This window comes from Corapipo altera, unplaced genomic scaffold (genome assembly GCF_003945725.1).
Source record: "Corapipo altera isolate COAL_440 unplaced genomic scaffold, ASM394572v1 49, whole genome shotgun sequence".
Lineage (NCBI taxonomy): Eukaryota > Metazoa > Chordata > Aves > Passeriformes > Pipridae > Corapipo > Corapipo altera.
The window spans coordinates 10,294,275-10,321,353 of NW_020884879.1; the positions used below are offsets into that span (position 1 = coordinate 10,294,275).

Sequence of the window (27,079 nt, forward strand, 5' to 3'; positions counted from 1 at the left end):
GCTTCTCAAAATCCTTTAATTTAATAGCAACACAGTCCTTTAGCAACTGTTTGGAAAACATTACAGTTAAGTACAGGCTAATACTTCACTACAGGCTTCATTTTATTTTAAGACAAAAAAAAAAAGGCATAAGAGCAGTGGCTCTGGGAACAAGAGGTTAGTGTTGGTAACATACACTCTAAGACAAGAACATAGTCAAGGTATAGCACTAGATAGTTTGAAATGCTATTATGAAAAGTTTCCAGTAGTAGCCTGTTCTGACGATTTTTTAACTTCTGTTTGAATATTGCTGTTCCTAAAGCAATTTGTACCTAACAGCTTTCTTACTCAGGGGATCAACAGTCAGTGTCTGGTATAACTACACCAAAATATTTTTTAATAGCTGGAATGGTTTGTGTGGGAGTAGAAAAATATTTTATAAATTCTACCTTGCAGGGATTATAGGCCTTTAGAACTACTGAAGCCAGATAACCCTGTTCAACAGAAACAGTTCAAAACATGAGAAAAGTAGTGGCTGAAGTGCAACATCTACAGCCTGGTTAAAGAGGTATCAGAGTGATTCCTGATACCAGCATTTGTGTAGACAGACCCAAAACTCTAAAGACCTGGCAAGAACAGTCATACCAGAGAAGGACTGTCCTCAGTGTCACACAAGAAGGCTGCACCACCTAGTGTCTCCCCAGGGAACTTGGTCCCCTTTCCACTATGAAAAACACCATTACAGGGACTGATCCATCCAATTTACTTATAGATTCTACAGCAAGCCTCCAGCACTTGCAGGCATGGTACCTTCACAGTAGTTAGAAAAAAGCTCCCCCTCATTGACTGAAAAGGCTCTAAGAAGTCTATTTCAAATTTTATCATGTTCCCATCTTCCAACCTTAAGTTACTAGATAACAGCTAAGTAATATAATCAGGGTTGTGATTCTTGCAACTCAAGATCATCCTATATCAATCACTATGATCATTCGGCCTCTAATTTTATTATCTTTCTTTATCTTGATTTTACTGCTTTATAAAATGAACAGCAACTTAATTTAGCAATAGAAAATTTTATTAAGTAGATTTTTCAAAGTTTAATGTATATTCTTAGTGAAAATTCAAATGATATTAAAACAAGTTTCTTTACAAAGCCAAGTTAGCTGAAAAATAGCAAGGAGCCAGATAAGGTCTCATTTTATTGCCTCTTTTAGCAGTTTGCTTAGTTTGGTCCCAGAAAGGCAATCTCCAGGTCAAAGCCAGAATTATTAACTGAAGAATCAAGCTATTTTAGCTACTTGAGGTTAAGTTTACAAGCCATCTGATTTCTACAAATCAACAAGGAAATAAAATAATTTAAAAACATAATTAGCAGCAGATTAGAATCATCCCACTTTGCATGAACCACACATTTATCAGTATAGAAGACCATGATAGCAGTTACTTAAGAATTAAAATATATATTTGTCAAATCCCACCCCTATATCAACAGTAAAAGCACAAGTTTAGAAGTAAACTTACATAGCTCTAAATTCAAACCCAACTCAGTTGAAGAAGTTCTGTATTAAACATTTTGCTGTCAGTTAACATGACAGTGAAGATGGTAGCTAAGAGTGAGAAAGAGCTATCAGCAGTTTAATACTGATAAAGAAGCCCAGAAATTGTACACTTTGACTTATTATTCTTTTGCTTTATGAGGCAACAGTACTTTCTTTCTTGAATAGGGTGAAGCCTCTTCATACTTCCCCCAGCCTTTACCAAGAGGTGTACAAGCAGTGGTTGCTACTGGGGATTTCAGGCTGGCCAGCAAACCTCTCCTGGGTTTCTGTTGTTTTGGCTTCTCTACAAAGAAATGTTTTTTCTGTTCTTCAAGTTGTTTTTGCAGGGAAGACACTGTTTCTTCAAGCTCAAGAACACATTTACCCCAGATCTGAAGACTACTTATTTCTTGATCCTATGAGGATAAGGCTGTGTTAGGTAAGTGAACACTCCAAGGTCTTTCATATGTAGTTAATTTTCTGGTTCAGATTATTCTACTGTACCCATGAACACCCTTTATTACTATGCCAAATGGCTATTCAGTACCCATTTCCTCTAAATTACATTAAAGTAATTAAAAAACCAGCAAACTATAGGGCTGCCAAATCTAATTAGAGACAAAGTCTGACTAAAAAGCTGATGCTAAAATGCTTAGCCACACTTTGCAAAGAATTCATGTTGTTCTAGGAACCAAATAAGGGTGGTTTTCCTGTCTTGCAATATCTGAAAGCAAAATTGGTCAAATCAAAACTCTTATCATGTCATGAATCTGCTAACCAGGACTGAATAAATGCTTTGAGTGGGCAAAATACAGAGTATTAAATATGCTCTCTAATCTTTGTGGTTAACAAAAAGTCACCTTCTTATTAAGAATGAACAGGAAGATGACTTCCAATTAAGAAGGTCAAGTCAAATGATTTTCAGTCTCAGATTAAAAAGTATGCAGAAAGTAATTTAATGCTCAAAGAAAATCATCACTAATGAGTATTATAGCCACCTTGCTTCACTTGCAGATTACAAGTGAATCTCAGACGCAAAGTGTCAAGAGTTCAAAATTTTCATTTGTTTTTTTTTCTAGGAATCTAGTTGATATCTGAGGTCAGATGCTGTAAACTTTAGGAAGTCCCTGCTTTTGAAGGAAAGATTTCTACTTCCATATTAAACATTTTACCTGCCCATATCTCTTATCCAGCTTGGCCACCCCTGGCAGGACTGTCAGTGTAGCTTTAAAGCCATAAATACTTAGGCCTCGTTGCACTAACATTTGTGCACTGACACCTTGCTTGCCTCAGCAACACACTTCATGACTAGAATTCTAAGTAGTATTTTCTTTGCTTGACAATAATTTGTGGCATCTTTAGATTAGCAAGATTTGTCAGCAGAGAGTTACCCTCTTGATCAAGTCTATGCCTTAAGCTGAAAATTGAGTCAAAAAAGATTCAAAGTCAAAGAGTGAAAACACAAGGGCTTCGAATTCATGATTCAGGAAGTTAGGAGCAGAAAGAAGTGCTAACATCAAAACAAATTGCTAATCTTAAATGTATAAAGATGCAAAAGCATCCAGTACACCTATAGATACAAGCCATATTAAAGTTGCTTTTAAAATTGTTGACAAACCTTGAGCATGATTGTGTGTTTCAGTTGACTGTTTTCTTCTGCCATTTTTCTGTAGCCTTCATTAGCTTCTAGCAGGGTTTCATTTAGTTTCTGTATTTTAAACTTCAGAGCCTTTATAAGCTGAAAATAAAGCCCATACATGCTGAAGTTCATGACAGCATGTTTTACATTAATTTTTTTTATGACTAGAACAGTGCAAACTGCAAGATCAAAACAATGAAGATGAAGTCTGCTTCTCTCAACCTCTAACGTCCCAACTCATCGTTTTGGGTGATAAAATACAGTTGGAGCATTCAAAGGCTATTGTGCTGAAGCTACTAGATTTCCATAGACTTGTCAATCACAGAACAGCAGCACAGACTAATCTACTTCTGGAACAGCCTGCTCCATGTCAGTAAGGGTATTTAAAAGAACATTTTTGTCTCATTAACACCATTCATATAAAGAATTGGAGCACAGTTACAACAGAAGACCTCACCTTTCTGATGGGAATATTAATGGATTAAGTCCCAAGAGGCAAAAGAAACTCTTAAGCAGAAACATTAATGTTATAATTAATTTACTTTTACAAGGTCAGAAGGAAAATATATAGACTGCTAAAAAAACCCCACACCCTTTGCCCATGTTTAATGGCTAAATGGGAAGAAAAAAAAGTGGTGAATTACTCATCACACATGCACTGATATGTGAGGCAAAGTAGCAGAAGGGCACTGATGGAACCAGCTGTTTTAAACTGTTGTCACATCAGTTATTGCCAGGCAATCTCACCACTCTAACACTTTGTAGCCACATGAAACAACCAATAACTGTATACCCATGTCAAGTGTAAAAGCCAAGCTTTCACCAGAATTTGAAAAATAACATAGGAAAATCATGTAGAGAGCTACACCTTCATCAAGAATAGGAGTAGAAAACAAATGCCAGGGCCATTCCATGAGACATTAAAATTGGTAAGGCCAAACTTATTTTTGGAGTACTCTTTCTCAATAGAATGAGATTTAAGTTCACTTTCCATTTACATGTTTTATTAGACCCAGCTGGAAACTATTTCTCCAATCCCTACTCTTATTTGTTACTAGTGAAAGGAGCAAGGCTTGTCTCTCCCCTTCTTCCCACCCTCTTTAAACATGGGAAACTAACTGTAGCCTTACAGGAAGATCACTCAAGGTATACATTAAAAATGCATACCTAATAAAAAAAAGTAATGTTTTCCATAACAGAACCTGAAGCTCATAATTCCCACCTCTATATGCTATTCAGAACACAGGGATCTTGTTTGAAGAACAGAAGCATTACTCTTCACTTAAGTTTAAGGGGATAGTGGAGTTTAGTACTTCCAGAAAGGACTAGTTTAAGGCACTGTTTTGGCTCTAGATCAAAACTATTACCAGATTCTGTAACTGGTCCCCTGTGCAGGAGCAGGCAGCATTTCAGGAAAGAAAACACTGAGGCCATGGCAGCAGCGTTTACAATAAATTCCAACACAAGGCTACATACTTCCTCACTTCCAACTTACTCCATGTTCACAATACTTGTTACAGTAGTAGATTCCTTTACAAACTAAAGTCAAGTCAGAACACAGACAAGCTCTGGCAAAAGTCATCCACAATTGGGCAAGGGCTTTCTTGTAAACTTGATGCCCATTTGCAGGAATCTTCATGCTTTTGTCTACACTGCAGATTTTTAAGCATTGAACCATGACAGAGCTTACAACTGTTATCCCCAAATTTGTTACATACTAAGCAAGAGCTACCTCGTCCTTCTCTTCACATTGTTTCTGTAATCCTTCATTGGCTCTCTTCATTGTCCTTTCCATAAGACCTATAGGCAAAAGAGAAGTTTGCTTCTTTATATTCATTACCAAAAGTAAATTGAACTTTGAATACTCAGATTAGATTCCTACCTTGTTCCATGTTATTTTCAGTAGTCAAAACATCTGAGTTCAGACTATCCAGAGCCAATAGCTTCCCTGACTGTTCATCAAGTTGCCTTTCCAATTGCAGTATTTTCCTCTCTCTATCCTGAAAAAATAAGGGCACATGGTAGAATTTGTCTATATTTCTACTTGATCTGATGCACTACTGCACATCCTTCAATTACGTCACACATGTATATATAATTTTAAATAATTTCACAGGTAGAAGGTGCAATGGTTATGGTTAGGAAATCACAGTAAAGAATAACACTCAGATCAGAAGACCTTCTAGGAAGAAGTTACTTTACATAGGAGTCAACTCTTCCAGTCTGAAGATTTCCAAACTGTACTAGAAGTAACCATATGGCAGAAAGGAAACTTTAGTGCATCTGTGTTAAACACTGTTGCCAATTAGTTTGCTAAATAAGGAAGAACATACTTCAGAGAACTACATTTTAATCTCAATCTCTTTTTCAGTACCTGTCAGATTGCTAGGATGGAGAAATAAAACAAGTGCCACCATAAAGAAAAGTTATTCATCTGATTCTGGTTCTCTGAAGCTGCCTGCTCAGATTTCACATTATGCTCTCCTGTGTGAACTAACACTTTTACATCTTAGAGATTTCATTAGTTTCTTATCTGACTTGCTACTAAATCCATCTTGTTCTTTGAATCTTCCCTCATGCAGCCTTTTGGCCAGTGTAAGATGCAGATATAAATACAGAGAGCACCATTGGACTACTGAACTCTTCTCCGCCACCCCTACATCGTGTATAGGTAGTATTTAAGTGAACATAAGAACGGTCTAAGTGAGGGAAAAAAGACAAATGTGAAGGAGCTAGAAAAAGAGACGCCATTACATAATACAGTGTTGCATGTCAGCAGCCGAATGGAAAGCAGTAAAAGCAGAAGGGTTTTTATATCATAATCTACAACAGAAATGCAGTTCTCTCACATCTGAAAGCAATCTGCCTACTCATGGAATGCAGTGTCTTACCAGTTCCAGAACAGGAGACTGCAGTGAGAAAGCCCCTCTGGTGTACACCACAGTTCTATTCTTCCACTACTTATCCTTCTGAAAAGAGCGAGACCCACAGGTCTCATCTGCTGCCTGGATACACTTTACCATCTATGCAGAGGTTAGAACACTGAGTTGCTCGTGGCTAACGTGGCTGAGTTGCAAAAGGAACAACAACTTACTGATGCCAACTCTGAGCGTTTCCACATTTAAATACGTCCAGGAGATTCAGTTCTCTCCTGCACAAAGTTTGATTTCGGATTAGTTTGTCCCACAATCCTCCCCCTGTCACCTTCAGAGCAGAGATCCCTTATGATTAAAATAGCTACCCTGTACCAAATTCCCCACTGCCCTTTCAGAACTAGCATTTTACTCTACACCCAAAGATCTCCAGAAAGCCAGACTGCTGTATACATCATTCCTCTAGGTGATCCAGTCATTGCACTGCAGAGATAAAGATGACTTGGATTTAACTGAACTGTAGCCTCAAAGTTCAGGAAGTTCAGATATGCACTAGGTAGTGCACTAGATATGCACTAGGTAGTGTCAGACGACATCGGTATCCTTATGGTTAGTGCTGAACACCAGAAGAGCAAGGCTGAACAACTGCTAGTTATTTTGACTGCTCAGTGTTATATTTAGAAATTCAGAATGATTCTGCTACAGAAAAGCAAAATTTACAGTTAAAAGGCTAGTACACATTTTTTAGTGGCAGTCAAGTCATACCTCAACTTTCTCTTGTTCAGCTAGAAATTCTTCTACGGGCACATAATGGTCTTCAATTTGTTCCATTGCACACATATATGCATGTTTCTTAATGGCCTCTTTATACATTTCAAATTTGCTCTCCAGTTTTTCTTCATAACTGTCTTTCATATCTTCCAAGCGGTTGCTGAGGAGAACGTGTTAGTTTTATTTAATATTTTTGCATTCCAGCTATTGTATTTGGCTACCTGTATTCAACTGGCAATATCAAAGTTATTTGTGTAATCATAAATAGTGAAGTTAAGAGATCAAGTATTGTTCTCCTTTTTAATCTCAGTGATCCTACAGACTTGCCCCAAAGCATAACTTCTACTTGGCATATACCAAAAAAAAATGCTGTAGAAGAACATATATTTAATGTCTTATAAACAAAAAGTCTTATAAAAAAAAAAATCTACCAACATAGAGCAATAGAAATGATTAGATGTGATATTTGAAGCATATTTCCAGGGGGTATCTTTCACTTTGGGTTTCAGATGTTGGTTTGTTTTTTTTTTTCGATTAAAGATAAATGCCAAATTCATTTTCATAGAATCATAGGATGGCCTGGATTGGAACTGACCTTAAAGATCATCTAGTTCTAACCTCCCTGTGATGGGCAGTGACACCTCAGAGCTCCATCCAACCTGTCCTTAAACACTTCCAGGAATGGGGCATCCACAACTTCTCTGGGCAACCTGGTCCAGTGCCTCACCAGCCTCACAGTAAAGAATTTTTTCCTGATATCTAAACTAAACCTGCACTCTTTCAGTTTGAATCCACTCCCCCTTGTCCTGTCACTACATGCTCTTGTGAAAAGTCCCTCTCCATCTATTATTTCAATACATCACACATTGCTCCTGCCACAATTTAAAAATATGCCCCATCAGTGACACAGAACATCACCTCAGAGGAAATACATCAACGTTGTTTCATGTGTTTGGCCAAAGGCAACCAAACAATTCTAAAGTCAGTGCAGGTGTTAAACCATAGTGTGCTCAGCTGGCAACTTGGTGTTATTCTCTGTTAACAACTCAAACAGCAGGAAACTGATTTAAAGAAGAGTTAAGAGGAAGTGAATTCAGTTTGAGCAATCTGGACACACTTAAGAAAAATCCCCAAGTTAATAACATCAGTGTAGGCAGGCATGTAATTTATAAGATAGTAAATTAACAGTGGCTCATAAGTCACGCAGAAGAGCTCACAAGAGAGATACAATTCAAGCTACCTTAAGCACATGCATGCATGTGTATGTTTTGGCACAATCGTAAGCCTCAGTGGGGTACCTGTAAAAATCTTGCACATCTGCTAAATAGTAATAACATGTCAGGACAAGCTCCAGTAATTACAAATGAAACAGAGAAAAGTTCAACAGAACGCAGCATTACTTTTTCATTGTACATGGGAAGAGTCTGATCTGTACAAGGTTAATATTCTTTCTCCCCTTTCCATCAGAGATTTTGAAACTGTCCAGCCCTAACTTCTCTAAGCAACATATATGTATATACGTAAACATGCAAGCATTTACATATGTGGAATCCTTTCAGTCTCAGAGAAGACTGAAACACGACTTGCCTCCAGGCTTCTTCTGTTTCCAACAGCTGTCGAAACATTGCTTCTGCCATCTCTTTACGTATCTTCACCTCCAGAAGGAGCTTACTTTGCCTTTCTGCAACTAGCTTCTCCTTCAAGTTCTCTGTAGTTTTCAAGAGGTCCTAAATTTAACATATTTCAGTTCAGAAAACAAGCTAGAAACACATATTGATATGCATGTCAAACAAAATAATCATACAGGCAGCCGTCCACAGAGGGTATGTTTACAAGTCTGTGTTTTCAGGGTGACTGCACCAAAGGTTAAGTATTTTCAAACATGAATTTCTACTGCAAAGACAACCTTTGTCCTTCTTCACGGTTTCTGCTATCAAAAGCTTCACTGCTGTTTTGGCATTTAAGTGTTAATTTCTATAACAGTTTAGCATAAAGCCTACTCGAGTTTTACAGTTTATTACTATTAGATTGTGTTACTTTGCTTTTAAAATGTTGTATCTTAACTCATTTCTGCTGTCTCCAAGAAAGCAAGAGCAACTAAATAATGTTATTTTAAACATACATGCTGCTTCCTTACTCTTCTCGTTGAGCAATCGGTTGAATTTCAAATTTAGCACTTGATCTAACTAGAAAGCCACAGGCATCCTTCCACAACTACACTGAACTAGGCCACTTTGAAGTCTAGGTCTGTCTGACACTAAGCATAAGCTTAAACTTCCCATTTGATGCAGCTCCCAGCACAAATCCTACGATAAAAGATTATATAATTATCTAATATAGATTATATTAGATGTTATAACTAATAGCAATTGCTTTCTTGGGTTCAGTTTTAAGTAGATGTATTATCTACCTCATGACTCAGAATGGTGATGTCCACTTCCTCTTCTGCAGAGGTTTCAGTACTGTCAGGAAAGTCATCTACAGACGTGTTAGCATCAAAGTGGATGACAGGTTTGCCATCACCTCCAACGAGCTTGGGTGAAAAATAACCAAAACTTTTGGGTAGGATTGTCTGGACAACCTGGAAAATCCAGAGTTGATTAATCAATGCTGTCAGTATTGCAGAATACCAGGAAGAAGTGGCAAGAGTGCATTGTTGTATTTACACAATATTTAACGCTTACAAGAACATTAATTATGTCTTTAAACAGAAAAAAAAAATCAATATGAATATGACTTTAATACTCAAAAAAAAAAAGAAAAATGGAAAGATCATCTACCAGTAAACTCAGTATGCTTGTCTAGAAAGGCAGTTTCTCTCCCTCTAAAATAAAAGGGTTGTAGTATAGTTTCCTGCAAAGGTAGTGAAAAGCAGCAAATCCGTAAAACATTTGCTCCTTCCTGAAATACCATGACCAGAATTCAGCAACTCATGGTAGTTACATAAAGATTTTAACCATCTATGTTGTAGGACAACATACCAGAGAAGTTTGCCTCTGCAGTGCACACTCATGATGAAAGTTGCAGCTGAAGAAAATTAGAAGAATCATCCTCTCTGAGATCATATTAGACATGCTATTACAGACTTGTAACATGTCAGAACTAATCCATGGCCCCAGACTAGAAAATTATTATTTCTGTCATGAAATAAAGCATAGCCCACTATCGATAGAGGCCCACTCCCTGCAAGCAGCAGCTTCCAGGGAACCTGAATGAAATTAAGGTCAAACATCAAGTCCTGAATTTAATGGGAGATTTATAAACAGAGGTAGCAGAAAAAGCTCAAAAGCACGTTAGTAAGCAGCCCATCCCTATGTGTCAAAAGATAAGACAGAAAGCAAAAAGACTCTCCTGGCTGGATAGAAAATTTGGCTGAAACGTGGGGAAAAAGAAAAAAAAAAAAAAGAAGGCAGGCAAGTCAAGAGGACAAGGATATCATGAGGTTATGCAGGAAAAAAACAGAATACAAGCCCAACTAGAATTAAATCTGGCTCCTGTCATGAAAGACAACAAAAAATATTTTTTACAAATACATCAGCAATAAAAGGAGGGCTAAGAATAATCACCATCCTTTATTGGATGCAGACAGAAATATATAGTGACAAAGGACGACGAAAAGGCTGAGGTACTTAATGCCTTCTTTGCCTCAGACTTTAATAGCTGTCCTCTGGGTACTCAGCCCTCTGAGCTGGAAGACAGAGACAGGGAGCAGAAGGAAGCCCCCATAAACCAAGAGAAAATGGTCAGCGACCTGCTACAACACTTAGACACATGCAAGTCTGTGGGGCCAGATGGGATCCACCCAAGGGTACCCAGGAACCTGGAGGAAGGGCTTGTTAAGCTGCTTTGTTATTAATTACTTGCACTTAGCTAAACAGGAGAAATGCAAGTGCAAAAGATCTCAGGCAGCAGATAAGAAAGCAGTTACTCCTTTTACTACCAACTGTCCAAGAAGTTGTGAATAACTGTCATCTTGTGCAACAGATGTTTAACTGCACACAGGTTAAATAATGCATCAGAAGTTTGAACTGAAAGCTTGAATCTGTTCAGATATATAATATAATCAGTCATATCTGAAAGTGCCCTGACTACTTTTTTTTTTTTTTAAACACAGAACATGGGTGGTATAAAACTGAACAGCCAGCCAGCTACAGTTACTTTAATTTCTTACCACCAAAATAGTTTTGAGGATGGGCAAGACTACTAGAAGCCTTTCAGAGGGAAGCCACATGCAGAAGAATTAATATGATGCATCAGAAACCAGAATCACACTCAAATCCATACAACTTTATCATTTCACAAACCAATAGTGATTTAAAAAAATGCAGAATAGCAGAGAAAGTAGATGCACTCTTACCTGTCTGGCTATAGCTGAAAATTTCATTACATGCAATGTTTCATCATATGTGGAAGCATGCTGATTGATGTTTACAATCATACAAGCTTTGCCTTTCCCACAAAAAAATGGCTGAAACAGACGAGTCAGTTTGCTTTCTCTGAATGGAATATAGCTTGGCTTCATCCTCATGGAGAAAAAAAGAATTGTGAAACAAAATTTTTAAAACTGTGGGATATTGTAGCTTACCTCAATTCTGGTTTTCTCTTTCAGGAAAGAGATTCTGTAGCATGCTCATATTTAAGCCTAAGCTATTTCACATCAAAGAGCAAGGTCTTTGCTGGATCTCAAAAGCTCTCCAACAAGCTGAACTATTTAAAAGTAATCTAGTGTCTGCATTGCAGTTCCCTAGTGTTACAAAGCAGATAGTGGAACAAGCCAAAAGTTAAATACAAGACATCTGTCAGCTGCCTGATGAATCTACCTGTATAAGTTGGAGGTGGAAGGGAAGAGGACTGTGGTGGTTTGGGCTAGGCCTTCCTTGGTGACCAGTTTGTAACCAAGGAAGGGGCCAGATTTACCCAGTATTCCCTACGATTTTTACGTAAGCCAGATTATAAGAAGAAAGGAGGAGAGGCTTTTGCTCTCTTTCCTTCCGGCGGCTTGGAGGTGCAGGTTCCCTGCTGTTGAGTCTGCCGTGTTGGGGAGCGAGGCCTGGTGAGGCCTTGTCGACCTTGGGAGACGGAGGTTGCCGGCGATCATCCCGGAGCAACTCTCAGTTGTCCCAAGGAGAGTGGTGATATATTTCCTTTGCTAACTCTCTAGTTACTAGATCTCGGGCTACTGATTTGGGAGATATATATATATATATATATATATATATATATATAATTTTGGTTTTGTTCCCTTCCCCTTTCCCTTTCCCTTCCCTTGTGAAAATTGTATATATTTTAAATGATATATATAAGTGTAAATATATTTATATATATCACTTTAGCTGTCTCTCTCGTTTCGGGTTATTTCTTAGTTGGTTGTTTTTCTCCCTCTTCTCCCTGAGGTTTGGGGGGGGGGGACTTCTGGTGGTAAGGTTTGGAGACTTGGCAGGGAGCCAGCTTCAAACCATATCAGGACAAAATGAGAGTTCTGTACAAAGTACATTGTTTATATGCACAAATGCACAAAAAAAAGGTCATAGGAGTTTTCTGCAAATTGCCTTTTTTAGTTCTCCACAAACAACAGTTTTAGAGAAAGAATGTTCTTTTCAGGTATTCCAGTGACATCTGTAATAAAGAAGGCTTACAAATTTTTCTAGATTTCCATTTTTCTGACTCTGCAAACTACTTGCAGAAACATAAAGGGATACTTAGGGTTTCATCCTAAAACTTGGCATGTTGTAAACAACTTGACACTTACTTTGGATTTTGATTTTGCTTCAATGCTGCAATGCATTTTCCAAGGATATGAAGAGAATTGTTAATATTTCCTGCTTCTTTTAGTCTATCTCCAAAGACATGTGTTTTATTACACCTCTCTGATCCAGCCAAGTCACAGAAAGACAACCTGCACAAAAGTTATCCAGAACACACATATGAACTTATTTCTAAATAGTATGAAAATAGAACATCACAACTTCTTATTTTTTAGTGTGTCTGAAGCACAAATGAGTGATTTTTTTCAGCCTACCTAGATCACAGAATTAGTTGTACTTCAATGTCGAGCTGCTGTCCAGAAGGCACTACACACAGTATTCAGCACTAACCTATCTATCTTCCCATTGCATATAAAGATCCTTAAACAAAATTGCTAATCCTAAGAATAGTCTACTAAGCACAAAGTAGTCTGCTTGTAGCATTCATCTAAAACTTTGTAGGCATTCTAACACAGAATTCAGTTTAGAAGCCCATATTTTGTTGTAATTCTAAAGTAAGTACTCCCAGACAGGATGAGATGAATTTCTGAAACAGTTTTGCACAGTGAGGCTATAGTACAGAAGCTCCTTGGCAGTCACCTTAACCAATTCAAGTGCTGAGAGGACTGCAGGATAGTAGTGAGCTTCAGTGCACTGCAGTCTGCCTGGTTTGGATACAGAACCACCTGTTCCCTTTTGCAAATAGGCCAGAAGTCCTTCCCAGCTCACCTTAGAGCTGGTTTGCTTGGCTATAGCAATGTGTGCTACTAAATTCAGACCACTGAACTGTCTCTGATAGCCAAGGAATTTAATCAATTTTACTTCATAGTAGGAGAGTCCTTGAAATACAGGAAGCTCTGGAAGTTGGATAATTTATGTGACCAAACCATTACTCACTTATCCATAAATCTATTTAAATAAAATAATGCCTTTGTGAAGACCATAGCCTTTCACACAGCTGAAGTGAGTCCTATATATATTATTAAGGCACATATTTCAACTGTGTGAAAGGGTATGGTCTTATGTTCTTTATCTGTTTCAGTACAAGATGAAAAGATTTTTTCTTCCTTAAGCAATATACAAACTCTGTCATTCACCTAACAGCTGCTACAAGCTTTGCCAGGGTAATACAGCAAAAAGCACAGATGCAGTCATTTTCTCAAGTTATCTTTTCTTAAGAGTATTTATCACTGTAGTATCTGACATTAGAAGGTGTTAACTCACAGTGAGGTATATTTATTACCATCTCTGCTTAGCAGAGAAAAAGAGAGAAATCAGTAGGATCTAGGACTGAACATTCTGGTACAGGCTGTCTTCATGTTTCCATATAAAGTTAAATGGACAATTAATCAGAAGGAAAAAAGACACCACCCAAATAAAGTTCTCTTAATGGCTTCAAGACAAAAGATTAGTCTGCTTCCTCTAAATCACAAAAGAACAAACTTAAGCATAAGGACTTAATGCTCTCAGTGTGCACCTACATTAGCATTTTAGATTAGGAGAACGGTTTAAGCAAATCACTTGATGATTCCCCTCCTACTGTAGAGTGGGCCATGGAGCAGTCTCAGAGCATGTCACCTGCATTCTTTTTGGGTGATAGACTTTAATTTGAATTCTAGGAACACATCAAATATGTTGCCACAAACGTTCAACTGATAAACTCTAATCTGGTCCCAAAGTAGAAAGATTATATACTGGCATAGTTTGCACCTTGGGTCTTCAGCACTAACTGCTGCACCCCAGCTTTAGAGATCAGCTTCTATCAGCCAGCCACCTGAATTCTGCTTACCAGAACATATAGTGCTGTGTTATATAGTACTACTCTGTCACCACCTCCCCATTATGTAAGACAGTATCCATATTTCCCTCAATTTATGTACTACTGACAGTTTTAACAGGTTACCTCCAGCCAAACCTTAACAGAATAAGAGACATCTGTCCCTTTTGGGCTTCAGTCAGTTTTACGTGGCCAGTCCTGATTTCTGTCTCAGCTCTCAGAGAATTTATTTATTAACAGAAAGTTCACCAGTTTACCGTGCTTACACCTTATCAACTTTTCCAAAATATTTACATTCTGGTAATCATGTGAAGCATTCACTTACTCTGAAACTCCAAGAACACGCGGCTGTTGCTCGTCAGTTAGCTTTAGCAGCCTGATGGAAAATATACTGTGACTGGAATGGAACAAAGTCCTTTTAATAATCACAGTTATGAAAATTAAGCAGTCACTGAAGCAAAGTAAAATCTGTGTGCTACAGAAAGCTCAGTGCTCAAGAAAGAGTAAGAATTAATTCATTACTTTACATTAGTTACCTCTGCAATGCATTCATTCAGTAGCAAAAAGCAGCAATAAAAGCTGTAATTTGTGACTTTCTATTTCCTTACATACAGGAAAAGGAAAAATATCACATGAAGCGTACAAACTGTCTTGGAGAAAAAACAAGCCATTTCACTTAAGTCTGCTCTTCAAAAGAAGAGTACTCAGGTAGCCACTTTGTATAGAAATTTTAGGCAGTATCTAAACTCAGTATATCTGAGGAATCAACTTAGAAATAAATGGTGGAGGGACGGGACTAAGTTAAAGTTAAACAGTTCTATAATTTTGCCTACTTCAATATGCACGGTTATTTCTTCAGTTTTGAAATAATTCTGTTTTCTAGAAAGGTTGAATTTGTAACACTCGAAATGCAGTTACTCTTGTTTTGTCATCAAGCTAGAAAAGCAGTGGACATGCTGTCTGAAACCAAACAGAGAAGTCACAGAAGCAGAAGTGCCCTGTTCCCAGTTTATCTGATAAGTCAAGAAACACAGAAGACAAACTTCTCCAGTATATGCCTAAAGCAGCAGGCATTCTAAACACAAAACTCTTTCAGAAAAGCATGAAATTTAACAGCAACTGTCTTTGGCTAATACAGAATAATATAACTCTTGCTTTTTAGCCAAAAAAAAAAAGCAGGCTTACTAACACTATGATTATATAAGCTAAAAATACAAGATGGCCCTTCCACATTTAAAGGACAAATTAGTAAGAGGTCATTAAAATCAAGAAAGGCAACATTTTCAATAGAAATTATTCCACCTTCTCTATTTTCTCCCACTCTATCAAAAGCCAGGTTCTCCCTGGTCCCTCTCCAGAGCTGGGTAAAAGCTAGGAGTTCAATTCTTAAGGTAGCAAGTAAACTCATCTTGAACACAGCAGTCGAAAAGCATCTAGATAATCTAGCAGCACTGCAAGATACTGCATGACTTGCTCCTTCCCACATCCCCTAGTGACAGGCTCAAGGTTTACAAGAATTATGCTGCCAGTAATGAAGAGTTAATCAGTTTTTCCTTCAACATCCTCACACAGCCATTCTCACTCAGCACCCATTAGCATTTGCCAAGATGTATAGCCCTGTTGGCACTCAAAAATTAGTGTGATTTGATATTTTTGGTTGTACAAAGACACAAATAGCAACCCAAGTCCAGCTATTAATAAAGTCATAGAGTCTCTCCTAGTTTTCTTTCAGAGAGAATTTCATAACAAAACTAAAATAGTCAAGGAAAGTATTAAACTACTATTGGAGAGTGGTTCATTTCAAACGTATTCTAAAGTCAGTCCCCTCTTTCCCCTCCTCCTTTAGAATATGCTTATAATTAGAGGAACAAACCTTCTACTTGATTGCTCATTCATTCTAGTACAAGCAAAGCTTCGGTTCTTGTTTCCTATTTTTAGTATTTTGCAGGCTTCTTCAGTGCTTTGAACATTAATCCACTTTAAATCTGTGCAAAAAAAAAGACCTTTTACATACACTTCTGATTGTTAAAGAAATTCCGTGAAACTGCCTAAGACATAAAACAGCATTATTACCTTTAATATAAGAATTTCCTTCTTGATCCTCACAAATTCTTAAAACTCTGCGCCTTTGAGTCTTTGTAGATAATACATTTAATAGGTCATACACATATTCATTATAAATTTCACAAAAGGAAATCCACACAGATGCTTGTGTTCTTTGGTGCATATTAGTCCTATGAATGTCAAGTGGAACAAAGTTCTTCTCTGCTAACCCAAAACAGAAAAAAGTTCAAAGACCATCCGACTCATTAATAAATCTTCATTCAATATATAGAACCTTCTCAGAGGAGAAGGCTTGGATACACCTGATTAGATAAACAGTACTGTGTAACTTGTATTTTACCCAAGAATGTTCAAACTTCTCAGTAGTCATCTGTACCCAGAATATGCCCAAGTTCTAAGCTATTGCCCCCACTTTACCACAAGCTTCCAGCAGTTTATACATTATCTTTGCAGAACTAAGTCTGCCTCTTCCCCAAAAGGACCGAAACTATTGAAATATTTTTACAGTTGCTTCTTCTTCAGAGCTGAGACATTAAAGTTTGGTCAAAAAGTATATATATTTACTTTGTAGTATAATACAGAGATTTTTTTAATCCACCAATAGTTACCCACTTATATTTCTTAGTTTCTATTATTTTTACCCCCCTCACAAAAGTTTTCTGCTTTACCTAGTGAATTAGAAGGATGACTGTTTGAAGTACAGCTGGAAGGCTCCGACTTCACATCACAGATGTTTGTCATAGTATTTAAGATGTTCTCTGTCTCCTTGAGAAAATAAGAGACCATTATATCCACATGGACAAACTATGAGGACAGCAGAAGTTAAAAATTATAGTAATTCCAGTATTTAAGATTTAAATAATGAAGTAGTTTTAAGTGCTATACCACCCTTACTATGGCTTCAGGTGAAATATTTTTAACAACAATGAACTATCATCAATAAACACTCTTTCCTTCACAAGAATTATTGCTCACTGCTACTTCCAGTAACCTGTTTTGGTGGCTAATTGCTGGTAACAGAGATTTAACTTCACAGTCCTGAGAGAAACAAGATTCTGTCAGACTGCAGCAGCCCGGACTGCCTTTATGACCTACTGGACAAATCTGAACAGTGCTTCAGTCAACCAAAAGAACTGGAGAAGTAGGTTTCCCCTAGGAGTAATTAACAGGGTGGTAGACAATGGACAAACCAAAACAGAGATTACTGATTTGTCTGCTTGTTGCGAATCACTCGCTTGTGCCAGGTCTGTGAAAGTATGAGTCAAACTTACTTTAAGAGTGGAATAATAGCTTCATAAAGGACTTAAAGATCTGAAAAACCAACAGTCTAGGTTGGTTTAATTCAGACTGAATTAAAAGGCCATTAAAAATAGATAAAAGCATAGTTTCTTTAAGCACACACATTTGCTGAATTTCTTCACATGAGCGAAGTTATTTAGAACCTGTGCAGATTCACCAAAGCACAGGCTTCAAATTACCTCTGGAAAAACTAGTGTAACAAAGTAGCAACTCCCATTATTTAGAGATTCCAACATCTTTACATACTACCTCCCTGTATTTTATAGCCCCACATAATTCAGGACATTCACTCTAATTTCCTGAAACGCACTGCTGATAGAGGGTCATCCTACAGTAGAAGGGAACAGATTCAGAGAAGCAAACCTTCATGTCTTAGCTATTCAAATGCAGCACTAAGTTGGTTATGGATTGACTACTGACACCAGTGTTACCCACTTGGCATATCCAAACCAGATTTCTTACAGAGAAGCATGAAGTCATACTTTCAGATCTTCCATATTAAAGATAAATAGCATAAAATAAATTACAACAAAATCATACAAGTGATCATTTTGCAAAGACTGTACTGTCTATATGATTGTGTTTCTTGAGTAGTTAGAATTATAAGCACAGCATGGATTCTATTCATTGTTTGTGAAGTACAAAGCAGAACTCTAAAACAGGGTATGGGACTGATACAGATGGTATCCCATCTATGCATGTCAAAAATGTAACAGTAGGAAACCCAGTAACCACAGTGCTTGTGTGCATGGTAAGATTTTTTAAAGGTATTGCAACAAAAGTGAGTGAATTAGCTACACTGTTCTTCAAATCATAACACCAAATACAGAAGAGCATGAAAATGACTCCCTGAAAACAAGTGGGAACAGGAACTGACATGGCTAACAACAGAAGATGGCATTAATAGAAAATACAAGGACAGGTGGGAATAGGAACGCAAATGACTTTTAATCCAGTAAAAAACAGTATTTAATCCCATGAATGGAACCAAGAAAGGGAAGGAAGGAGAGGGTGTGAACCATGCTAAGCAAGAGCTTTTGCAACAGTTCTGTATATGGAACACAAACAGTAGAACAGTAAGCACTGCAGTAACTCCAGGCAGTTAAAACAGAATGAAAGGAACAGCAAGCTCTTTCTGCATGACGTGTAAACTGAGCCTGGGAAGTGAGCCTACAGAAATCCATGTAAACTAAAACCAAGCCCACTAAACCATATCTCTTGTCAGATTACAAGCTTGAGTGAGCATCCAAACAGTGATGCTATTCATTCACAAACTATCAAGAAGCACAGCTTCAGAACTGGGGACTGCTGAGTTATCAACTATGAAGCATTGTACCACACAAACCAAGTCTTGCCATGTAATAGCTTCCTGATGCATTTTTACCTTTCCTTCCTGATAGTGGAGGATTGCTTGTTTTTCACAGCAGGGCATCAGCATCTAGATCACCTACTGCAACATTCAGTAACTAAGCCATTAATAAGTCAGACTGATTTAACAGAAGGGAATATTTGTACAGAGTAATCTTCAAAATAAGATATTTGACTTCCTGTTCCAGACATTGAGCTCCTGCTTCTTCCTTTTTCCAAAGTTGTAGTTTCCATAAAGTTTTGAAAAATATTTACCTACTATCCTCCTGATCATCTCAATTTTTCTTTAAGATCCTCATCCCTGTACATGCACACACAGACACTTTCAAAATAAATATGCAGTCTTTAGCATCTTTTAGGTTTTTTGTCCAAGATATTTCCTCAAGAGTTAACCAGACTCAGACTAAACAAAGTTTGGGTTTGCAGAGTTTAAATTAAGCAACAGAATTTAGAGTGGAACTTTACATATGAATTTGATTCATAGAAGGATATTCTTTCAGGGTTAACTGGAGTACTTTAACAATGTTAGTATTAAAGACCACAGAAAAAAGAAAATCCAGTCAGTTATTACTTCTGTAATTCCCAGAATTCATTCAGAGTTGCCTTGAATGTTAATCAGCTGAGCTTTCTGGGATTAAATTCACAAAATCACAGTTCAGGTTAAAAATGTTCTGAACAAAAGGAAACAAGCCAGACATCTTGTGACAAGTTGCAACTGGGCTTAAATGTAGAATAGTCACAGGAAGATGCCCATTTTCTGGTGAGACCAGTTTCTTACACTGGAAACAGAAATTACTATATAATAAGAACAGGAGGTTGCTACAATAAAGACTTCTCTATTCTACCTACAATCTTCAAAGACCAGAGTTAAAAGACAACATACTATCCCCTAAAGCAGACTGGAATCCTTCAGGACATTCATTTTGTGGCATCTCACTTCACTTGCTGAATCAAAGTTTTCTTATGAAGGTACATAAAACACAGATTTATAAACTTTTTAATCTGCCTTAAGACTATCTTCCACCAAAAGGGATTCTTCTTGCCATCATCTCTCCTGAGCTAGTAATGTCACTTGAATGACTGCACCGAGGTCCAGCCTGGGAACCTGACCTACAAGAAAAATCACTTAACAAAAAGCAGGTTTTACATAGGTCCTATAACTCTCAGACTTTTCAAGGGCAAGTGTCACCACAGTGTCAGAACTGCTCTTCTAGAGAGGAAACTTTTTCTAGAAATTCAGATTTGGCTTTGCAATGGTTTTTGGTTTGAACTGTGTGCTGCAGAAGTTCTTCCAGTTTACCCTGAGCTCCAAAACCAGCCAATTCTCTTATACAAAGGTTCAACAAGTATCCATATTGTAGATTTATATAAATCTAAAGAATCAATAGTGGAATAGAGATTTTAAAAACTTCCTGTCTTACAGAACAGCTTTAGGGAGCTTAATTCAGCAACAAGGAAGTATTTGGTCACTGACCTCTTTCAGTGATGCAAGAATAGCAGTTTTTAAGGCTTCTTCTTGTTTAACTTGTGCATCTTCTAGTTTCTTAACATCATTGCTCAAATATGGTTTGAAGTTCATCTTCAGATAACGTCTTTCCTTTATGTGGTTAAAAATCACATCAAGTGAGCGAGGTAAAATACCAAGATCTTTTGAAGTCCCTTAAAAATATTAAAAGATTAGGTGTAGACATTCATATGAGCTTGGTTTTTATAGGTGTACTTTTCTACATGCAAATATTTTATACCTTGGATAGTGAATGTCTTGCCTGCATTTGTAACCCCGTAAGTAAACACCAGTCCATTCACTCCATTAACATACGCTCTTACTATTTCTTTCATTGAGCTTTCAAAAAATTCACTCTGAGTAGTTTCTGGTCCAAAAACCTTGGGGAGAAGGGGAGAAAGGAAAAAAAGGAGTGACAAATGGCACAAAGAAGTTTAATAAATCAAAATATTAAGCGCTCATTAACAGTGACTAGTTTTTCAGAGCGAGCTGGGTAAGAGATACCAGCTTAGTTTTCTGTCTTGCCTGAACCTCTTCTGATTCAACGTCTTCTCTTGGGTTCTCACAGGATGCCTGCTTAATTCTGAGAGGCACTCAGGCTTGCACTCATTTTTGAATATTTTCCTACTCCTAAAATAAACTGCTCAGAATGCTACTGAGCACATGCTGTGGATATTTTCAAGAGTTCTGCTGGTGATGTAAAGCTCCCTTCTCACTCAACACCAGTTACCCACAACTGATGAGAAAAATCAGCATTACAACAGTCTAAATGATTCAATCCCTGGAGCTGTTTATCTTTTGATATGGTAAGAATAGGATTTCTTGCAGTAGGCAACAGAGTTAAGAAATTTACCTTCAGTATAGAAGGCTTAAACAGTTAGGCTGCTATTCTTTCAAAAGTAAGTTCATAAATACATGCTTACAAACTTAAGATTTCCTGTACCACTTCCCAGATGAGAGCATCTGCAGGAACAGCAGAGTAAGTTTGTGCCTACAAAAAGCTTCTGTAGCATCTAATCAAAGAAAACCACAGAACTGCCAAAGCAGCTTCCTTGTCTCATCTAATAGGCACCTCCACTGTAACACAGCTTTCTTGACAGATTATTAGTAATTAAGGAGCAGTCTTTTCTTTAAAGGCAAGTACCACCACATGTAATTAAAAGAAGAAAAATTAAATTGCATGATATGGTACAAAATTCAGCTTTCATTACAGTGAAAAAAAACAAAACTAAAAATTTGAAACAAGTTTGCCTACCTGAGAAAAAGTGAACCTGTGCACAGCATGACCAATCCCTCTTTCACTGTTTTTCATTGCAGAAGACTCTTTGGGTGCATTAAGAATTACTGTCTGGGCATCTTCAATAGTTACACAACCCTAAAAAAAAAAAACCAAAACAAGACAAGGTAAACCAAAACACCACACAAAATTATTCAGGAACAAAGCTATCTGAACAAAACAAAAAACAAACAAACTCAACACCCCTCTAAAAAAACTCCCAAACAAACAGCCAAAAAGCCTGTTGGCTTCACCTATTTACTAGATCTATAAAGGGTTACCCAATTTACATATATCATCTTGAGGCACATAACTACAAGATATCCAACTTCACATGAGAGCCAGAGTGTAGAAAAAGTTAAGGAAATCCTCTGGGGTTTTCTAAGAGGTAAAAACTTTTTCTAGTGTTTCTTCCAGCAACTTTTTTTTTTTCTTGGAAACACTTTCTAAAGGCTGGTATTTTTTGACAGTGACTTACACAAACAAAGCTATACCGAAATCTCCTGGTTTTCCACATCAATCATTTTCAATGTGAAACAGACTATGAGCAGTATTAATAAAATAAAATAAGTCTGAATCATTATCCTTTGATTGATAGATGGTCTTACCAGTAATGAAGGAAATTGAATTAGTTTCAAGTAATTTGATTGCCATTTCTCAATTAAATAAAGATGAAATACAATTACCCAGAACTCACTAACTAGATAAATGTAGGATGCAGTGTCAAAGGAAAATTTATTTTACACCAGACTGGTTACCAAAAATGCAAACTGAGCTACCAGTATGCCTTAACAATGTCTTGATGCATCAGCTGCAAGGATTGATTGTAGCTAAATCTGACATTTATATTCAGACACTGGCCAGAGCTGTTAAGACTAATAATCCATATGTAGCATGTACATAGGAAGTACTGCTCTTCCTAGGAGCCTCAATCAACAAGTATGTTTATTAGCTGCTATTGATCTCATAGCTGTCTACAACTTGCTCATCAGGGGAAGAGGGGCAGGCACTGATCTTTTCTCTCGGGTGACCACTGACAGGACCTGAGGGAATGGCAGGAAGCTGTATCAGGGGAGGTTTAGGTTGGATATTACAAAAAGGTTCTTTGCTCAGAGGGTGGTTGTGCCTGGAACAGGCTCCCAGGGAAGTGGTCAGAGCACCAAGCCTGTCTGAGTTCGAGAAGCATTTGGACAATGCTCTCAGGCACGTGGTGTGACTCTTGGGGTTGTTCTGTGCAGGGCCAGGAGCTGGATTTTGACGAGCCTTGTCAGTCCCTTCCAACTGAGAGTATTCTAATTCTGAGAAGATCTAAGAAGCTGCTTTCTGAACTTTGACCAACCACTTGCTCACTGTGCCAGGCTCTAAACATAGTCTTTAACATTCCTTCCACACCACCGGGAACAGGAATGCAGGTCAGATGTACCAAACCCTAGGGAGCTACCAAATAATCCAATATCTGTAGCATGTGCCATCAGCTGCCACTGGCCTCATAGAAATTTGTGAATAGAGGCCTTGAAGTAGTCACATCTGCAAATACAGGGGCCAGTTGGTAGCATGTCACTCTGCTTGTCACCTCCAGCTAATCCCACAGCTAAAGTGGCAGGAGCTAGGCCACTCTGGCACTATGCACATTGTTTATATCCAAAAAACAAAACTTCCTGCTCTCCTGTAAGTGACTCTGGAGAATCACTGACTGTATCAAGAGTACAGCATTTCTTCCAGAGGTCTTTAGCTTTACTTGCAGAAATCATTGTCGCTATAAGCAACAACAGATGAGTTAATCTGTTGGTTGTCTCTTTTTAAAGCATCAGCCTGCAGCTATAAAAAACTGGTTTTGGGTTCTACTTTTGTCTTTTCTTGCCACATATTTGGAACAAAGATGCTTTCCTGAAAATTACGCACGGCAGGGAGGAAAAAAAAGAGGTAAAAATAAAATTAATCTGATCGATTAAAGAGGTAGGAAGGGGGGATTACTTGATTGTTTTGTGGGGTGGGGTTTTTTTCATTTGTCACCAAGCATTCTCCTCTTGGATTCAGGTGATAGTAAAGAAAATAGAAAACACTGAAGATGTTAAAGATCTTTCAATCACTCCATTTTTGGACACTGAGAAAAAAGTCTTAATCCCATGCAAAACAGGTTATACAGCTAATATGTTGGAAGTTCAACTATTTTAGCATGAACTACATGAAGACAAGAGCTTTAGAAAAATCTAGTACAAACTTCAATGATCACTTTTCCTCCCTGTTTCTAAGAATAAATAGTTTCTCTAATGGTCAGGAGGTCAGAAATGTCAAACCCCAAAGAGCAATGAGACAAACAACTCATAAAACAGTCTGATTTTGCAAATGAATTTACACTTAGAGCCAGTTCAGACTGTGGAATTTACCATATTGAAGCACGGTGGCAGTACACACTATTCAGTAAGAGCTGCCTAAGGAAAGGTGAATGGAAGTTGAGGGCAGGGAGGGGGCTGGTGTGTGAGGATAATCCAAATGAAAACAATACAAAGGGTTCCAGCTCTTGTAGATCAAATGCAAGAATGCATTTTTTAAAACCAATTTGAAAAACATAGATCAGCACTAATATTAAATCCTTTGAACAAGTCAGGAACTAGAGGTCTATCAGAGACCTTGCAAAGACAAGGGCTGAGAGATACACTGCAGGGACTTTGTCCTCCAAAGACAGCTAAAGGAATTCTTTGCATCAGTGATCACGATGGAGGGGAGCATTTCTGCATGTTTGTGTGTGCACTTGTGTGTAAAACACCGAAACATCTGAATCTGACAGCATAAATGGTACAGGTTATAGAGCATTTTGACAGGATGAGCAGCAGGTAACCAGGATAAGGTAGGAAACTACTCAAGCATTTCAGAGAAGCTCGAGGGTCAGATATCCAAATTACTCCTAGAATTGCATAATCTCTTCTATGAAATTCCTTTTTTTCTTGAGCAATGTACAGAGTTAAGAGTCACACCAATTTTTAAACAACATACCCAGTGGACTTTTGCAGAGCTACAGGTGTGCATGTCTGTACCCCACAAATCATTAAAAATTGTGGTTTAAAAAAATTTAAAAAAAAAATCCCATTTATCTAGGTGTCCAGTAATTCTATTTGAAAGCTTATGTAAAAAAGTTCCACCCTACAATATTGCATGTTCTTTGGGAGAGAAGAAAAACTTATTTCTTAATTCTACTAACCTGAGATTCATGGCTTTCAAGCTCTGCTATAGAAAAGGGCCTCACTCTCAAGAAGACTTTCAGAGGTTGGTATACCTATTCAATAAAAAAAAATGGCACAAAACAGTTACAATTGCCACTTTTTAAGCAGAACAGCCCCAAATCACTCATATCAGCATACATATCTGATGTAGTATTTCCTATTTCATCCTAATGCCTCACTTTTTCCTTCCTTGTGAAGTTCAGACTCTAACCTTCCATTTGCTTCTTTATCTTTTACTGTCCTTAAGTAACACCTTTTTTGTGTGCTACCCCTTCTTAGCATTCTTTCATGGTAAAGCTAGTACTTTGATTTTAAAAGAGCACACTATCCCAGGCATAAACTGCACTGCTTCCACCTTCTGGTCTCCCTCTGTATTGAATTCAAGCTGTGTTTTCTAACACCTGCTAAACAGTACTGCACTTCCATTTTGTATGGAGCACGTTCAATTAATAGATTGACACATTCTTAGCCTCAAGAGACCACTTCCTTACCATCCATCATCCAGGCACCAGCCACTCATCTTCCTCACAGTAACAGCCATGAAACAGTTCTCAGCTGCTAAGAAGGGCTTTTCCATCCCCCAATCGTTACACAGTGGTCTCCCCACACAGGTAAAGCAATAATAGCAGGGAGCTTTTCAGAGGGATTCTAGCATTCTTTCCTTTCTCACAGAGCTTCAAAGTCTTTACTTCGGCAACTTTTCATTCAGCAGATGGATTTACTCCAGCCATCCCATGACCAGCACTCCACTAATCATACAAAATTAGATCACCTGAGGAAGAGTCACCCAGGAAACTTACCACTCCAAAAAGGAGAGATTGCTATACTATCTTCTCCTCAAGTGCAGAGCACAGCATTACAGATTTTATTTCCAAGCACCTAACAAGTTTTAAACACAGGTTCGTATGCTTTGTCATCTTACTAAAAAGAACAGCATAGTCTCATTACATTCAAAGTGTAATTACTGAAGTCCCTTACTTTTTTTTCAAAAGCTTAGTACATGACATAGCACTGACCACGTGTATTTGATACTGGCTATGACCTGTGTGTAAGCAATGAGAAATAAGCAGAAGAGTCAAACACATCTTAGGGGTGGAGGAGCAGAGTAGTTCTTGTGAAAGACGTATTTGTCAGAATTAAAGCTTTTTTTAAAAAAAAAAAAAACAAAGAATAACAAAAAACCCACACAAAACCCCAAAACAAAACCCCAGACAAACAAAAAAAAAAAAAACACACCAGCACCACCAGAAGACATCTTGTAAAACCAATCCACACCTGCTGTTCCTCCATATTAGGCAATACTGTTGACTCCAAGGGTGAAGGTTTACCCTCAACATTCAGAAAAGAAATTGATTCCAACACATCGGATACTTCTGTAGAAACATAGTTTTTCCCCTCATCATCCATTGTTCCGTGCAAAGGAACTTGTAAGGAAAAAAAAGAGAAAGAAAAGCCCATCATTTTCTCAGAGAACAGACAAAAATACAGGCGGAACAAAACAAAGACGAGGGCAGCTTGTATATAAACAAGCACTTCTGAGGACGATAAGGCCACCTGGAGAAGTTTGGGAGTATGAAGGAATCTTAAAAAAACAACTGGCAGGTTATGCTAGGAAAGGAACACACAAGGGAAAGCAAGCTAACAGCCTCACTGGGCTGGAAGTGCTGCCGCCCCCACCCCGCAAGGCTCAACACCCCGCAGTCCGCCCCAGGGGCCGATCCATCCCCACTCCCCGAGGCCCCCGGGCCCCTCCTCAGGGAGCGCGCGGGCAGCGCCGCTACCTTGGCGCGCGCGGGAACCCGCGGGCCGAGCGCGCGCAGGGGGGAGCGTTTTGGGCTGGGGGAGGCGGGCGCTGATTGGCCGAGCGCGGGCACGGGCGCCGCCCCCCTCTGCCCGGCAGGGGGCGCTGCTTCACAGCGCAAGGGCAGCGGCGGCGGCGGCGGCGCCGGAGCTGTGGGAGCTGCTCCCGCCGGCCCGGGAGGGAGGGAGGGAGGGAGGGAGGGAGGGCGAGGACGGAGTGGAGCGG

The 27,079-nt window shown here is 38.3% G+C and overlaps 1 protein-coding gene across 5 annotated transcripts in view; it reads right to left on the reverse strand.

Moving 5' to 3' along the window:
• LOC113945027 (kinesin-like protein KIF20A) overlaps positions 1 to 26,871 on the reverse strand; it is a 30,532-nt gene extending 3,661 nt beyond the window's left edge. Inside the window, exons 1-19 of one of the 5 annotated variants that reach the window (XM_027638845.1) lie at positions 26,835 to 26,871; positions 26,329 to 26,477; positions 25,032 to 25,106; positions 21,812 to 21,931; positions 20,798 to 20,936; positions 20,527 to 20,711; positions 17,054 to 17,150; positions 16,395 to 16,589; positions 16,195 to 16,306; positions 14,647 to 14,718; positions 12,550 to 12,696; positions 11,158 to 11,323; positions 9,211 to 9,381; positions 8,388 to 8,527; positions 6,795 to 6,960; positions 5,039 to 5,156; positions 4,889 to 4,956; positions 3,136 to 3,255; positions 1,033 to 1,933 (exon numbers count right to left, since the gene is read on the reverse strand). In XM_027638845.1, coding sequence (XP_027494646.1) covers positions 1,658 to 1,933; positions 3,136 to 3,255; positions 4,889 to 4,956; positions 5,039 to 5,156; positions 6,795 to 6,960; positions 8,388 to 8,527; positions 9,211 to 9,381; positions 11,158 to 11,323; positions 12,550 to 12,696; positions 14,647 to 14,718; positions 16,195 to 16,306; positions 16,395 to 16,589; positions 17,054 to 17,150; positions 20,527 to 20,711; positions 20,798 to 20,936; positions 21,812 to 21,931; positions 25,032 to 25,106; positions 26,329 to 26,460 — 2,499 coding nt within the window. In that variant the 5' untranslated portion in view covers positions 26,461 to 26,477; positions 26,835 to 26,871 and the 3' untranslated portion in view covers positions 1,033 to 1,657. Of the gene's footprint in view, positions 1 to 1,032; positions 1,934 to 3,135; positions 3,256 to 4,888; positions 4,957 to 5,038; positions 5,157 to 6,794; positions 6,961 to 8,387; positions 8,528 to 9,210; positions 9,382 to 11,157; positions 11,324 to 12,549; positions 12,697 to 14,646; positions 14,719 to 16,194; positions 16,307 to 16,394; positions 16,590 to 17,053; positions 17,151 to 20,526; positions 20,712 to 20,797; positions 20,937 to 21,811; positions 21,932 to 25,031; positions 25,107 to 26,328; positions 26,720 to 26,834 lie in introns of those variants that run through there. The other 4 variants (XM_027638847.1, XM_027638843.1, XM_027638844.1 and 1 more) reach the window with 4 other exon arrangements.
• Between the last annotated feature and the right edge of the window lie 208 nt (positions 26,872 to 27,079).